This window comes from Solea solea, chromosome 6 (assembly GCF_958295425.1).
Source record: "Solea solea chromosome 6, fSolSol10.1, whole genome shotgun sequence".
NCBI classification, from domain to species: domain Eukaryota; kingdom Metazoa; phylum Chordata; class Actinopteri; order Pleuronectiformes; family Soleidae; genus Solea; species Solea solea.
The window spans coordinates 27,494,478-27,510,938 of NC_081139.1; the positions used below are offsets into that span (position 1 = coordinate 27,494,478).

General features: G+C 41.3%; 1 protein-coding gene across 2 annotated transcripts; it reads right to left on the reverse strand.

Annotated features, from left to right (window-relative positions):
• Positions 1-796: 796 nt before the first annotated feature.
• Positions 797-14,780, reverse strand: fam83c (family with sequence similarity 83 member C). 2 transcript variants are annotated; one of them, XM_058631602.1, is made up of 6 exons: positions 14,672-14,779; positions 13,907-14,515; positions 10,379-10,546; positions 9,763-9,887; positions 3,349-3,561; positions 797-3,023 (listed from the first exon to the last, which is right to left on the reverse strand). In XM_058631602.1, exons 2-6 carry the CDS (start codon positions 14,420-14,422, stop codon positions 2,231-2,233), a joined length of 1,815 nt encoding a protein of 604 aa, XP_058487585.1. In that variant the 5' UTR covers positions 14,423-14,515; positions 14,672-14,779; the 3' UTR covers positions 797-2,230. The 2 variants fall into 2 exon arrangements, with proteins under 2 accessions (XP_058487585.1, XP_058487584.1); XM_058631601.1 differs by having other exon boundaries at positions 13,907-14,780.
• Positions 14,781-16,461: the final 1,681 nt, after the last annotated feature.

The following is a 16,461-nucleotide window of genomic DNA, read 5'->3' on the forward strand; positions in this document are numbered from 1 at the left end:
TTTGTGTCTAGGTGGGTTTTCACGTCATTGTCCCCGTCCACTTCTGCTGGGACTCCATTGTTCCACGTTGTTTCCACGTTCTTCGAGGTTTCATTACGCCTCATTGTTCGTGCTGCGGCCTGTGACCTCGCCCCTGTCCAGGATTTCCTGGCAGGGACAGTTGATCGCTCACGTGGATGTGCCAGGCCTGCAGACGTCCTTGCGCTCCTCTGACCCACAACAAGCCACAAGACACAAGACGGGGTCTTAACATCATTCAGAGAGTGTGCTCTTCTTTAATCTTGTTATTATGTCAGAATGTCAATCAACAGGACGCAGAGTCTCTCAGGGAACTTGTGTTTTATTTAAAAACAACGTGCACGAGGGGCAAACGCAAATGTTTTGGGACTTGCTGGCGTTTTGGGACTTGCTAGTGTTTTGGGAATCCGCAGCGTTTGTGAATATGCTGCTTGTTTCTCCTCCTGCATGTGCTTTGGGTCGTTGCAGTGTGTTTGCCCCTGTCGGACCACCGTAGAAAGCTCTTTGGTGCCCACAGCCGTGAGGACTGAGTCCGTCATGTCTTTATAAACTTTTGTGAACGTCAAACTAGTTTGAAACATCATGCTGTGACAGCAAGAGGCAACACTTGGTGTGTCTCAGCTCTGAACAGATCGTCTGATCTGTCATCGATCGCGTCAGCTGTTTTTTTCCAAATACAAATAGATTTTTTCACCAGTCGCTGCTGTTCAGGTATCACGTAAAAGTGAAAAATTAAATATATATGATCCAATCTGTGACAAAAACGACATGAGCGACATCTCTTTCAACAGTTTTTATTAAATCCTTAAATGTTCTTTTTACAAAGTAATACCAGCATCATCACAGACGCTTCACATTCTCCAGAAAATAATCATACACTGTAAAAATAAAATGACATAAACAAACCAGTTAAAGGGAGTGTTTTTTTTCTTCTTCTTCTTTGTTATAAAACAATAACCCGAAATCCTGCCAGTTAATGTACTATTTACAACAGAATGTACATTAGTCAACGCAAAACAAACAAACAAACAAAAAGAAAAGACAACACTGCCAAATGGAAAGTTTCGGTAAACAAAAACACACAACATACTGCGTATCAAAAACATGGATCGTCATCGACCAGCGTTACTCAGCAAATGTCAGGTTCTCCTTTTGTTGCCAACTCGTGGAAAACGATGTCGCCAAAAACAACTCGAATATTTACGCAAATGACACAGTTAGCGTTAACTACACTTATAACTATACAAATACACAAAGTTACTGCAAAGACAAATGTGCAGCACGAGGAGTTGAAAAACGTCGCGTAAGAAACTTACAGTAAAGGTCCAGTGTGTGGTTCAGAGCGGCCTCCAGTGGTGAAGTTATTTATTGCAGACATCAGCACAATAACGCTCCCCTCACCAAGCACCGAGAGGAACGTACAAGGCCTTCAGGTGACGGAAAAACACTTAAGGCGCTCTGGTGGTTGTTTTTTTTTGGTTCATTGATGAACATGAAGGAACATGGCGTGTTCCGTGGAAGAGGCCCCGCCCTCGAGGTGGATATAAATGCTAGTCCTAAGTTAGTATTAAAAAAAACAACAACAAAAAAAGGACAGAACATTGAGTTTCGCGCTATGTAAGGAAACCTAAGGTATTAAATCGGGGATCATCTCAACGCTGAGTTAAAGTAGAGATGCGCGTGAAAATGGGAATCATTTTTTCACGACTCACAATTTCCATTATCGGGATTAAATTAAAAAAATAGGAAAATCACCAGCATACAGTCCTGCTGATTTAGGCGGATGTGCCACACTGCATCTTTCCAGTCATTCGAGAACCTTGTGACACTTACAATCAAGCGATTTCCGTGTGGTTTTGAGACATTTTTAAGCAGATTTATAGTATTATTATTATTATGTCACAATAAAATCGGATAACTGCACAAATGTGAAAGCTTACAAGACGCTGTAAACATGTACTTATATTTGAGAACATGACTCAGGTCGAGGCCGTTGGAGAATGAAGAGGTGATGATTTCCATAGACTGATTATTATCTACAGTATTTGTTTAAGGTTCGTGGTGTTGCTGCGTTTTTCCGGGTGTGAGTAAAACTCAGTGAGAGAGAAGAGGCTCGTTTTCCCTCCAGGAATAACTGACCGAAACTTTCCACGCGATAAAAGATTGACGTGATGTGAGGTGGTAGGCGTGAGCTGCTCAGCTTCTCCGCTGCTCAGTTTGTGCTCTTCAGCTCAAACCGACTGTAAACCTGCTTGGATTTCATCTTGTTGTACTGGTTCACCAAGTCCAGTTTGCTGTGGCCCAACGTCATTCGCTTCTGGTCCTGCCGGCTCCACACAGCGGTGGGGCTGGGTGGGGGAGGCGGGCTCTGCTGGCTCTCCGGCTCAGTCTGAGAGAGGTCGGGTCCTCCCCAGGGCGAGGGGCCTTGAGGGGAGGGCGACCTCCAGAAGTTGTAGTTGTCTCGGTCTTTGCCGGACGGCGGCAGGAAGAGGTCTGACAGTTTGTTGAGGAACTGGTTGGAGGGAGTTCTCTGTTTGGCGGTGAGTTTGCCGTCGTTGACCGGGGACGGCGTCTGCGTCCTGGGGTTGAGATTGGGGTTCGGGCTGCCGTGGAACATACTCGGTTTGTGGTCGTACAAACCCAGCGCCTGAAACTTGGAGGTGGTGCCACCAATATTCGACCTCATGGCGTCCGCTGCGCTGGGTTTGTTCCACTCGATGCCCATTGGCTGACCGTAGGTGGGTGGCGACGGTCGCTCGGGAACTTGGATGTGGTTGGCTGCTCCGTTGGCAGAATGCCGTGGTACTGGTGTGGGGGCGTGTCCTCCTGCCTGTTCACCACCTCTCCTCTCGGGGCTCAGGTGAGAGGCGCTGTTGGGCTCCTTCCTGTCGTGACCTTGGGTGACCTTGTAGACGACATTTGAGCTCATCCCTGGTGCGGCCTTCACACTGGAGACGCTGTCACTCGATTGGCTGCTGGAGTTTTCGGAACACACCCTATCCCTCCTGTAGGAGGAGCCAAAGTCAAGATTAGCATAAGCCTCAAAATACACGGGTTGCAGAATGAATGCACTGCGCTCTAATCCACCAATTTACATTTGCACGGAAATACACTGTAAACGTAAACACAACAAACGGAGCAGAATTTTCAGGAGGATTCTTTCTTGTGATGTTTTATTCTGGAAAAGTAAACCAGACGTTTTATTTGGTGGTATTGCTCCATTGCTTTCGTTTGTTATCGTTAGCTCTTTCCTGCCACGCGCTCAATGACGCACAAACCGATCATCTTCAGCATCGAGGAAATAACCACCACTGCTCTCCACTGCCGTACCTTTCATTGAGTAAATCCAGGCCCATGCCGGGCGCCATCATGGCCTGGTAGGACGGGTAGCAAGGCATCCCCTCGTCCTCTGCGTTGTAGAAGCAGTCGATGATCTGCGAGTCTGCGTAGAGGCAGCGGAACTCCCGGTCGAAGCTGTCTGTGATTCGCCCTGAGAAATGCATCACCATGTTGCTGTGCACCTGAGAGGAGAGCCAGGTGAAACTGGAGAGGGGGACAACCAAAAACAGAGAGGTGTGAAACCAGGGATGAGTCTCAGCAAAAACATGAACACAAGACTCCGAACAAAAGACTCACCAAATCAAATCTATACCAGCTTCAGTGTAAACTACTTCACTCACGGGTGCCAACGTCCAGAGAGAAAATCAAGAACCCCGGAGCTGCTGGTCTACTGCTGCCTTGTTTGGTCAGTTTGTGTCACGGAGGTAAATCTAAACGAAGGACTTCCAACAACAGTGGATCTGCCAACAACTCCAACAGCCAACTGTGTAGTGTGATGTAAGGAGTTTTGCTGTGGACTTTGGTGTGGGAGAGCGAGCGGCTCATAAAGCAACACAAACTGCAGCTGCCGGTCTTTAAAAGTCCGTCTACCTTTGAGATTAATAGGCAAACACATTCGTAAAATGGCGGAGACTTAAGCTGGCACATCATTTGGTTGGTGAGCCTTTTGTTAAAAAAAAAAGCAAACCCTTAAGGTTATCGTGTTTATGACAGAGGAGTGTTTATCACGACGGAAACACCATCACGTGCAGGAAAAAAACTAAACATTACCAAACAGTAAAGTTAGCCTCAGGCATAATGACTTTATCTTCTTGATAAAGCTGGGGATCGGCATTTGGTGTAAACTGTACACGCCTGTAGGGGGCAGTGTTGTGATTTGAGGGGTTGCTTCACTCAGGTCAGGCCAGTGTTGTTTTTGGCAGCCATTTTAGATTTAGTCTTAGTCTTTTGGACTAAAACGCTTCTTAGATTCTTTAGTCGACGAAAACTCAAAAAGCTTTTAACAAATTCATTTAGGTCAGTAAGTTTTAAGTCCCTCCGACGGTCGATCGGAGCAGACTATCCTCAGTGCACCCCAACCGCGTCACCAGGGCGGGGAGCGGCCCACGGAAATCAGGAGCCAGGGGTCGGCGGCGATGTCGGCAACCCACCCGACCCGTCTTGAAACACGGACCAAGGAATTTTTAGGTTTTAATTGACAGATTCCGCGCACAATAAGCAGAAAAGTCATGTGTTCTGAACGTCTGACAGACCGCCATTTACGTTCACTCTCGTCTCGTCAACAAAAACTCACACACGTCTCGCCATGTTTTCGTCATCAAAGATCCATGTTCACCTCGTCACCGTCTCGTTATCGTCATGAAAAAATACTCTAATGACATAATAATACTCTGGGCGTGGGACGGAAATTCAGTTCACTGTCACAACACAAAGAGCACAGCTGCACATCGACGGGTAAAAATGAAACAGTAACATGAGTACGACTGATTTACTGTGAAACAAATAAACGACAGAAGTGACGTTAACGGTCAAATTGGCAGTGTTTGTACGATGGCAGCCACCTCGGAATCCCATCTCATCTCAGGCTTAGCGAGACAGACTTTAATCTTAAATACTGCATTCCATTTATGGTCAGACCTGGGAATTTCTGAGGTCTGATGCCGTTACCGCAACCTGGTGTAAATAGTTTACCAGGAAGTAGTCAAACTTCGCACATGCACAGTTTCCAGGACAAATTGGGTCGTGACACGCCCTGATCTCAGCGTTCAAATGGAACGCACCATTAGAGCAAAGTGACTGGAGTTTTTATTTATTCATTTATTTTTTATTTAGAGAGAATGAAGCATTATAATTCAAAATCAACACATGACATCATGACCAGATCTGGTGTGATGCAGTGTCAGCAGGTGTTTGAGAGTCTTTATCGCCATGTCAGTCCAGATTAGTGGATTAGGGTTAAGTCATAAAGATAAAAGACCTTAAAGTCCCCTCAGATTTCCTTTTTGCCGACACACCTGTTTGACAACAAATGGAAAGAAATGCACTGACTGAGGCGCCTTCACACCAACACGCCACACTGTGACGTCTTTATCTACTTGTCAAAAGGCATTTGAACGTCGTCCAAACAACAATGGTATAAAAAAAATTGTGTCATTCCACATCGCGGCGAGCCCAGCACACCTGCGAGGGAAGAATTCCAACAAGTACAAAAGAGGTGGGACTGCACGACAACAGGACCAACTCTGCACGACGGTCGCTTTAAAAATCGCAGATAAAGGAGACACTGGTTTTGACGTAACCCTCCGAGACAACAAGAAAACTTTAGTAAGCAGAAAGTGAAAAACAATAATAAAGTCTGAGTGTGTGAGTGTTTTCTGAGACTCTGCGAGTGTGGTTTGAAGAACCTGCCGGACGACTTTCCTCTGCTGCCATGAATCACTCACTCACCACTCACAAATATCAGACACTAGCAGCCGATCAAAGGCCAGGACGCCTCCCCCGCACAAGCGTTAATCACTACATTCATGTTCAACAACCATCTTTACTTCGTAAAAACGTATAAATGTGGCTCAGAGTTTCCACGGACGGGCGCTTAACGTCGAAATAAAGTGATTGAGCAGTTGTTGGTCGCCCCAGGAGAATATCTACTCAAACAATGGCGCATTTTATTTGATTAAAATAAAAGAAGAAGAAGATAACATAAAAAACATGGATTTTATTTTCTAAGAATAATTAAACATTAATTACTTAAAGTAAAAAAAAATTCTGAGGCTAAACGTAACCTTTTTTGAGCTTACATTATTTTGTTGAGGCTAAACGTTAACTTATTTGCCCTAACATTATTTTGTTAAAGCTAAACGTTACCTTATTTGCACTAACATTATTTTGTTGAGGCTAGCGCTAACATTATTTTGTTGAGGCTAAACGTTACCCTATTTGCGCTAACATTATTTTGTTGAGGCTAAACATGACCTTTTTTGAGCTAACATTATTTTGTTAAAGCTAAACGTTATCTTATTTGCGCTAACATTATTTTGTTGAGGCTAAACGTTACCTTATTTGCGCTAACATTATTTTGTTGAGGCTAAACGTTACCCTATTTGCGCTAACATTATTTTGTTGAGGCTAAACATGACCTTTTTTGAGCTAACATTATTTTGTTAAAGCTAAACGTTATCTTATTTGCGCTAACATTATTTTGTTGAGGCTAAACATTACCTTATTTGCGCTAACATTATTTTGTTGAGGCTAAACGTTACCCTATTTGCGCTAACATTATTTTGTTGAGGCTAAACATGACCTTTTTTGAGCTAACATTATTTTGTTAAAGCTAAACGTTATCTTATTTGCGCTTACATTATTTTGTTGAGGCTAAACGTAACCTTATTTGCGCTAACATTATTTTGTTGAGGTTAAACGTTACCTTATTTGCGCTAACATTATTTTGTTGAGGCTAAACGTTATCTTATTTGCGCTAACATTGTTTTGTAGAGGCTAAACATTACCTTATTTGCGCTAACATTATTTTGTTGAGGCTAAACATTACCTTATTTGAGCTAACATTATTTTGTGGACGCTAAACGTTACCTTTTTTGAGCTAACATTATTTTGTTAAAGCTAAACGTAACCTTATTTGTGCTAACATTATTTTGTTGAGGCTAAACATTATCTTTTTTGAGCAGTGTTGCCAACTTGGCGACTTTGTCGCTAAATCTGGCAACTTTCCAACGCCTCCTAGCGACTTTTTTTGTCAAAAGCGACTAGCGACAAATCTAGCAACTTTTTCTGGTGTTATTGGAGACTTTTGTGGTGTTTGCAGACTCTCGTGTGAAAGCACGTATCACTCTGCAGTTACTGTGCTCAACAAGCAGCGGGTGCTGCCGGGATCCCCTCCCAAAGCACTCGCAGGCGGTCAGTCTCACAGTAGTGTCCGCAGCAGTCCCAGCCTGCGGTCAGAGCAGAGAGGAGACCCTCACCACTCCGCGTCCAGGCTGCTAATGAATCGCGCATGCGCATGGCCACCTCCGTTTAATTATAAATGTTTCTTCACTCAGTCTCACACAAAAAATAAATCACTGCATCTGACACATATCAGACATAACATATGTGTTATGTCTGATATGTGATATCTGTACTGTGTCACGGCGCACATGCGGTTATATCAGGCAAATTGTCAATTATGCAAATTAGGCGATGACGTCATTTAGCGACTTCTGGCGACTTTTAGGACAGTCAATAGCGACTGTCCTTACTGAGGAGTTGGCAACAGTGTTTTTGAGCTAACATTATTTTGTTAAAGCTAAACGTTACCTTATTTGCGCTAACATTATTTTTCTGCAGTGTAATGTTGTGTAAACTTTATTTTGTCCAGAAGCCTCAGATTAATTCAGGTTAAACACTTTCTAGTTCAGACTGAAGTTATCGTGTTTAGTCTTAAATGTAATCTACGTTATCTGTAGAATTGTTGATCTGGGCTCATGTAGCAACAGCTCATTACTCGTTTTAGATGAATCTCTTTACACTGTTCATTTGTCAGTTGTCTCTTGTTTCTTGTTGACGTCTGTTTGCTGTTTGCACAGAGACAGGAAAATGCCGTTTAGCATCACACTAAAAACACAACATACAGTATATAGATACAAGCGATTGTGACATTATATAAATATGTACATTGACTTTAACAGTATTTGCCAAAGGACACGCAATTTATTTTAGATTTTTTTCAGCCACTGACATGGAAACAATTTGGTGTTAACTCAACAAAGAATAAGCATTTTTAACAATAAAGTTAATTCATTTCAAATGTCAGTCCAAAGCAGTTTGTGTAAACATGAATTCGCAACGTCCGACACAAGTGTGAGTGAGTGAGTGAATGAATAAGTGAGAGACTGAATAAGTGAGTGAATGAGTGTGTGAATGAGTGACTGAATAAGTGAGGTTATGAGTGAATGAACGACTGAACGAATGAGTGAATGAGTAAGCGAGTGAATAAGTGATTGTATGAGTGAGTGAATGAATAAGTAAGTGAGTGAATTAGTGAGTGAAAGAGTGAGTGAAAGAGTGACTGAATCAGTGAATAAGTGAGTGTATGAGTGGGTGAATAGGTGAGTGAGTGAACGAGTGAATGGGTGAATGAGTCTGTATCTGTACTTTAGTTATCAGCTTGTGCTTTTACTCCACGACATTTCCTCTAACTCTATTTGTTCCTCGTTACTACCAAATACAACCAGAAGAAGAAGAAGAAGAGTTGCTATTATGGTCTGTATTTATCTAGAGCTTTTCTAGTGCTGATGAGCTGCTTCACACTACAGTTTTCACCCATTCACACATCTTTCATAACCCATTCACATGCTGCAACATGGGCTTAAGTGTCACATGTAGACGTGCAGAGGCAGGAATTGAACCCATGCTTTTGATACTTAAGTACAGTACATGTCATAAACTTTGTGAATTCAACTTCTACTAAAGTCATATTCTGGTCACATACTTTTACTCTAAAAGTATTTCTTTAAGGTACTTTCATACGTGACTGACGATGAAGTCATGGAAAACAACACGACTGATACCAAACCGAGTGGAGCTAGAACTGAGTGAGGAGCTGCAGCGTCACATAGTTAAAGTGGTTTGTGAAGAAGTTTGGTGTCTGATCAGTGAGAGCGGCTTCAGTTTCACCAGATTTATGAGAACAGCAGGAAGAAGAAGGACGGTGATAAAAAAACAACAACAAAACACACAGTCATTACCAGCACTGCCTCTCTCTGCAACACCACAATCCCCCAGTGATTTACAGCAGTGTTTGTCTGGCAGCTTCAGCGGTACATCACACACACACACACACACACACACAACGTCCCTGTGGAAATGAGGTGCAAACAGCAAAAACAAAATGGAGCCAAGTCTGAGCTGAGGATGAGTCAGCGACTGAGGAACACTGTTCTGAAGAGGCCTCAGTGTTACAGCTGCGACTCTCACTACACTGAGATCCTGTCACATGACAAACTATTCCGTGTGCCCAGTGGACATTCTGATGCTTTTGTTTTCTCCGTCTCATTTGAAGGGAAAAAAAACACAAGGCAGTCAGTTTTAGCCACAAGACAAAAGAGTCCCAGGATAAAATCTGTAAAGACAGAAAAACCAACTACAAAGTAATGTTAGCTCAAATAAGGTTTAGAGCTGCAACTAACGATTATTTTCATAATCAATTAATCTGTCGATTATTTTCTCGATTAATCGGTTGGTCCATAAACCAAAATGATTCACTTTTAATGACTTCTTTGTTATTCAGAGCAAAGAAATTAAGAAAATGTTCACATTTAAGAAGCTTAAACTATCGGAAATCTTTTTCTTACCTAAAAAGAACAGACAAACCATCAAACACCCCCTGTGTGTGTGTGTGTGTGTCCTCACCTGTATGACCCCGCGATGACCTCTTCACAGTCGATGATCATAAACTTCTCCAGCACCTGACCGCTGAACTTCTTGCCGCTCTTGGTGCAGTAAGTGTCGCCGCACACAGTGCGGATACGCATGTTCTGCACAGAAACACGACACATGTTATAGTGACTATCGTAACAATATCATATAATGTTGCATAAATATTGTGATAATATTGTACTGCGACTTAAATATCATAATTTCGTATCGTCACTTAAATATCTTGATAATATCGTACAACCACTTGAATATCGTGATATCATATCGCAACTTAAATATCGTGATAATATCGTATCGCCACTTAAATATCTTGATAAGGTTGCATAAATATCTTGATAATATCGTATCGTCACTTAAATATCGTGATAATATCGTATCGTCACTTAAATATCGTGATAATATCGCATCGTCACTTAAATATCGTGATAATATCGTATCGTTACTTAAATATCGTGATAATGTTGCATAAATATCGCAATAATATTGTATCACTACTTAAATATCGTGATAATGTTGCATAAATATCGCAATAATATCGTATCACTACTTAAATATCGTGATAATGTTGCATAAATATCGCCAAACTCACGCTGAGGTGCGAGTTCTGGATGTCGAGCGCCGAGCACATGTCCGTGAAGTAGTCGAGCTTCTTCTCGTCCAGCAGGATGTAGACAGGGACGCGGCGCTTGTTGGACGCCTCCATGAGGTCACAGAGCAGGTCCACGTCTGTGAATACGTCCATGACCAACGCGATGACCTGGAGGGACAGACAGACAGGGTGAGCTGGGATGTCTTCTAAATGATTAGGGTATATTTGGAGTCTATATGTTGATATAGGAGATATGTGTGGATATAAAGCTGCACACTGCTGTTTATGATCTGCATCACATGATCTTAAAATATACACTCATTATTAACGTTCATTTTCAGATCATACCTGCTTTTATATTTATGTGTGTTACAACACCAATAATGTGGCTTAAAATTAAAAACGTGGCTTTTTAAAATAGAATTGAAGTGTAAAATACATATGTATATTGATTATGACTCTTCTTCTGGCTCCGTTTCATGGATTTCATGTTAAAAACCCAAACATGTTTTCACGTGAACGCTCTCGTACTTAAACCTGATTCTCATTCACAAAGTTTCCTGCGTCTCACGAACAAAGCCTGATGAACCACACTAACCTGTTCTGTCGCCCCGGGGGCAAACGTTTACCACTCAGTCCCCCGGTGACGCCACGTTCTAATCCGTCCACAAGAAACATGGGACCAAAATAACTGCAGTGTACAACAGAAACTCACTCACTCACTCTCACACACCAAAGTCCATGGAGAAAATCAGTGATTTCAGCTCTCGGGGACACAGGAGCTGCTGGTCCTCTGCTGCCTCGTGTGGACACTTTGTGTCACTGAGGTCAATCTGAACGAAGGATTTAATGTCCAAACTCATGAAATAAGACATTTGAACTTAGTGATGGAGGCAGCAGTGGATCAACAACTCCTGTGTGTGTGACGTTAAAATCCCTGATTTTCTCTGTGAACTTTGGTGTGGGAGAGTGAGCGTCTGTTTTCACGTCTCTAGACAGAAACACTTGAATAAAATGTTATTAACTAAGGTGTTTAATTGATGCTGTTTATAAATTAGCTGTTGTTAATCAGTGAATGATGAACCCATGACCTGCTGACACAGTGACGACATGAGGAACAGGTTCATGTTACCATCAGGAAGAAGAGGAAGGTTGTATTTCCTTATAGTGAGGACTGATAACAAGTGGTTTTATTATTATTTTCTTTTATTATCAATAGACTCGAGGACTCTGCTCATAGAACTTGAGTATCTTTGAGTGTCCTTAAAAGCGCTATATAAGTATGATGTATTATTATTATTATAAGAGAACTAAGTCTATTTATACACAGAAGAAGAAGAAGAAGAAAAAGAAGAAGAGGAGAAGTGACTCAGGAGCCACATGTGTCTCAGTGTCAGACTGTTTGTTTGTTGTGTTATGATGATGATGATGATGATGCTGCAACCATCATGATAAAATGATCAGACTTTAGTCTTGAGGTCAAAGTTAAAAAGTCACGCAAGTTCATCTCCAGCAATCACAGAATTAAAAGAGAAGCAAAAATTCACAGTCAGAGAGACACAAAATAACAACAGCAGAGACACAAAACAAAAAAAGAGACACAAAACAATCACACAAAAGACAAAGAGACACAAAGAACACAAAAAGAACACAAAGAGACACAACACAACCACAACGAGACACAACAGCCACAAAGAGACACAAAACAACCACAACGAGAAACAAAGCAACCACAACATGACACAAAGCAACCACAAACAAAAAAGAGACACAAAAAATCACACAAAAGACAAAGAGACACAAAAAGAACACAATGAGACACAAAAAAGACAAAGAGACACTACACAACCACAAAGAGACACAACATAACAACAGCAGGGACACAAAACAAAAAAGAGACACAAAACAATCACACAAAAGACAAAGAGACACAAAAAACACAAAAAGAACACAAAGAGACACAACACAACGAGACACAACAGCCACAAAGAGACACAACACAACCACAACGAGACACAAAAAAGACAAAGAGACACAAAAAGACAAAGAGACACAAAACAACCACAAAGAGACACAAAACAACCACAACGAGGCACAAAAAAAACGAGACACAAAGCAACCACAACGAGACACAAAGCAACCACAAAGAGACACAAAACAAAAAAAGAGACACAAAAAAATCACACAAAAGACAAAGAGACACAACACAACGAGACACAAAAAAGACAAAGAGACACTAAACAACCACAAAGAGACACAAAATAACAACAGCAGAGACACAAAACAAAAAAGAGACACAAAACAAATCAGACAAAAGACAATGACACACAAAGCAACCACAAAGAGACACAAATGTAATGTAATGTAACAAAGCAACCACAAAGAGACACAAAACAACCACAAAGAGACACAAACCACCACAAAGAGACACAAACCACCACAAAGAGACACAAACCACCACAAAGAGACACAAAGAGACACAAAATAACCACAAAGAGACACAAACAACCACAAAGAGACACAAACAACCACAAAGAGACACAAAACCACCACAAAGACACTCCACAATAGTAAAAACCTAACTTGTGTCCAGTGGTGCACAAACATGGACGGTGAAGACAGAGACAGCAGAGCAGCTCAGTGATCAGGAAACAAACACACGCCGTCTCTGACACTGCACTCTTCACGTGCTCCATGTTTTCATCATGTTTTTATTCTGCTCTACTCTTTCTGCCACAAATGTCCATAAATGTCCTCAGTGTGCGTCTAACGATGGACTGTGTCTAACCTGATAGCATCAACATGTTCAAATGAATAATCACATTTCTGTTCCGTTTAAATTTTATATTAAAAGAACCCTCATCTTATATATAATCACACTGTCTTTCTATGGTTCACCTGCTGGGTTATGTACTGCGTTATTTGTGTGTACATATACACATACATGTACAGTATAAATACACACACGTCACACAAGTACATGTAGAAGACGAGAAGAGATCAACGTGAACTATGGTTTCACTTTTATGAAGTTATATAAAGATGTGATTACAACTGTCTTCATAAATAAACATGCAGTTTTAGAGACTACACACACACATACATATTTATGTGTTATACGTTGTATATTATACATCATAACATATGTTGTATGTTAGGAACAGGTTGTACATATAATAAATATATGTTGTTATATGTTACATGAATGTAATGTGTTCTGTCTATGGAAACATAATAGGGTATGCACATATGTGTGTGTGTGTGTGTGTGTGTGTGTGTGTATGTAAACATATAATAAACTGTATATCGGCCTATGTATACATACACACACACATATGTATATATATGTATATATATATATATATATATATATATATATATATATATATATATATATATATATATACATATATGTTGTTTTTTTTCCACTGACAGCTTGTGGTCAGGTGTCTGCACCTGCTGATGACGTCACACGTTCACCTTGACCTCTTTCATGGAAGTTTATCGATGAGTTGCGGATGTTCTTACCTTCTTGGCTTTATTGATCAGTGATCGGATCAGGTCTTTGACATTATGAGACTTGTCCCTCTGGAAGTAAATCTGTGTCTCGGACGGTCCGTATCGGTTCGGGTTCTCCGGCCAGCCGAGCTCCAGCATCGGCGGCTCCTCGTCGGACATCATGGGGAAATAAGTCCCGGAGGTGAGCTCCGACACGGCGTCTCCGTCGCCGAAGTCCCGCTCACCCACGGCTCCCGTCCCGTTGCTGTCGGACCCCCCGCAGCTCTTGGCGGAGTACTGGCAGATGTAGCGAATCTCCGGCGGGGACAGGAAGTTGACCTCCCGCTCCTCGGCCAGAACCCTCCGGTACTCCTTCTCTCCGTGCTCCAGCAGCGCGTCCGTGGCCAAGCGCGCCGCCTCGTTGTGGCTCAGCTCCAGCGTGGATCCCTGTCGCCACGGGTTCTTCACCTCCTCCAGCCGCGAAGCGAGCTTCCCCAGCGGCTTCCTGCCGTTGGAGCTCGGCCGAAGGCCCTCCGAGCTGATCATGGTGCCCGAGGTGTCCGGGATTAGATCGTCTCTGTTAGGGTAAAATCCTCTAGAGAGTCCCGGTTCCGGTCCCGAAGACTTTTAAAAACTGCTCTGATGTCGAACAACCATTTTAGACAAGAAAGAAAGAAAAAAAAACAGAAGAAGAAGAAGAAGAAGAAAGAAAGAAAAAAAGAGTAAAAGGAGATCAATAATTCACCGACAAGTTTGACTGCACTTACACACACACACACACACACATACACTCACAGAGAGACAGATCCGGGTTCAGATAATCCGGATCACAGCTGAAATGGTCCTCGCTTCTCTAATTCCTGTCATGTCAGACAGAACCTGCTGCTCCTGTGTGTGTGTGTGTTCCGCTCACCTGTTGCTACTTGCACTGTCATTGGTCACCGGCATGCACAGGCCCCGCCCCTCCTCCTGACAGCCCCTCCTTCCTCTTCTCCGTTGTCAAGTCCATAGGAGTTGACCATCACCACACGGAGTTTCCGGTAAGGTGACATGTCAAAATAAAATATGATAATAATAATAATAATAATAATAATATAATTATATTATTTTATTTGTATTAAGAAATACTTCAAATCTCTATCGTTGTACTAGTTAAAGTTTTTTTTCATTAATTTCTTTTTAGAGTTAAAAAAATAAATGAATGAAAATAAAGGACACGTTTAAAAAAAAACATAAAACACACTAAAAGACAATACAAAACACATTAAAATACTAATTTAAATATATCATCACTCTTAGGAATTCATAAATCAACAAGGACTCAAAGTCATCATCAACCTGCTCCATTTGTCATGAACCGAATGCTTTTATTTTGAAGGCCCCGTTTCTTTTTACTTTGAACAAGAACGAAACATCAGCACGATGACACCAAACTAATATAAGACACAAAAACAGACATAGAACAACAACAAAACCACAAAACAAAGACATAAAACAACAATAATACAGCAATAAAAATATAAAACAGGCGTAAAACAACACAACAAATGAATGAATATGTAAATGTGAAAAACTTTCCACACTTATTTATATATTTAATCATTGTTTGTTAACACATGACTCTTCACTCCCACTTTAGATATATATATGTATATGTGTATATATATATATATATATATATATATATATATATGTATATATATACATATACATGTATATATGTGTATATAGATTAGGCCCAATCTTTTTTTTCTGCTGATCTATAAATCATGTGTAACTCTCGTCTAAACCATGAATAACAGGTTTATTGCTGAGACTTTGTCACAGCGCCCTCTGCAGTTGAAAAAAGCACTTTATTACTTTGTCGTAAACATCCGCAAGTGTGAAGTGACTTCATGTTGACTCTGCTGGGTGAGGTGTCGCCGCTTACTCATGCTCTGTAAACACGACTCCGCCGTGTGCCGTCGCTCGCCGCCATGTTTGTCCATACGCCAGGAAGTGGGAGGAGCCAAGCCGAGCCACTGGCCGAGCAGGTTCCGGAACCATTATCTGCAGTTTGATAAGACAAACATTGAGCTGAGGCTCCGCCCCCCGCCAGTTTAAATGTAGGCCATGGACTCTGAGCATTTGTATTAATAGTGTTTAAACAAAGCAAGTTCAACCTCCCACTGTTTCCTGAGCTCTCTCACCTGTTTGATTAATTAGCAGGCTTTTATCTACGGAAGAGGAGGAGGGTCACATTTCAAAATGAATTATTGAAAGAAAAACAAAAAAAAACAGCAATTCTGACTTTAATCTCAGAATTCCAACTTTCTGACTAATCTGAGAATTCTGACTTTAATCTCGGAATTCTGATTTTCTGACAACTTTAATCTCAGAATTATGACTTTCTGACTTTAATCTAAGAATTCCGATTTTCTGACTTTAATCTCAGAATTATGACTTTTTCCTCATAATTGCTATTTTAATCTCAGAATTCTGGTTTAATGACTTTAATCTCAGAATTCTGACTTTCTGATTTTAATCTCAGAATTCCAATTCTCTGACTTTAATCTCAGAATTCCGACTTTCTGACTTTAACCTTA

Bases quoted from the DNA above. Each gene is read 5' to 3' on its own strand.
- fam83c (XM_058631601.1), bottom strand. From the start codon at position 14,422: ATGATCAGCTCGGAGGGCCTTCGGCCGAGCTCCAACGGCAGGAAGCCG. The intron at 10,547-13,906 runs GTAAGAACATCC...CTGTCCCTCCAG, and splicing joins TGATCAATAAAGCCAAGAAG to GTCATCGCGTTGGTCATGGA. The intron at 9,888-10,378 runs GTGAGTTTGGCG...GTTTCTGTGCAG, and splicing joins TCCAGAACTCGCACCTCAGC to AACATGCGTATCCGCACTGT.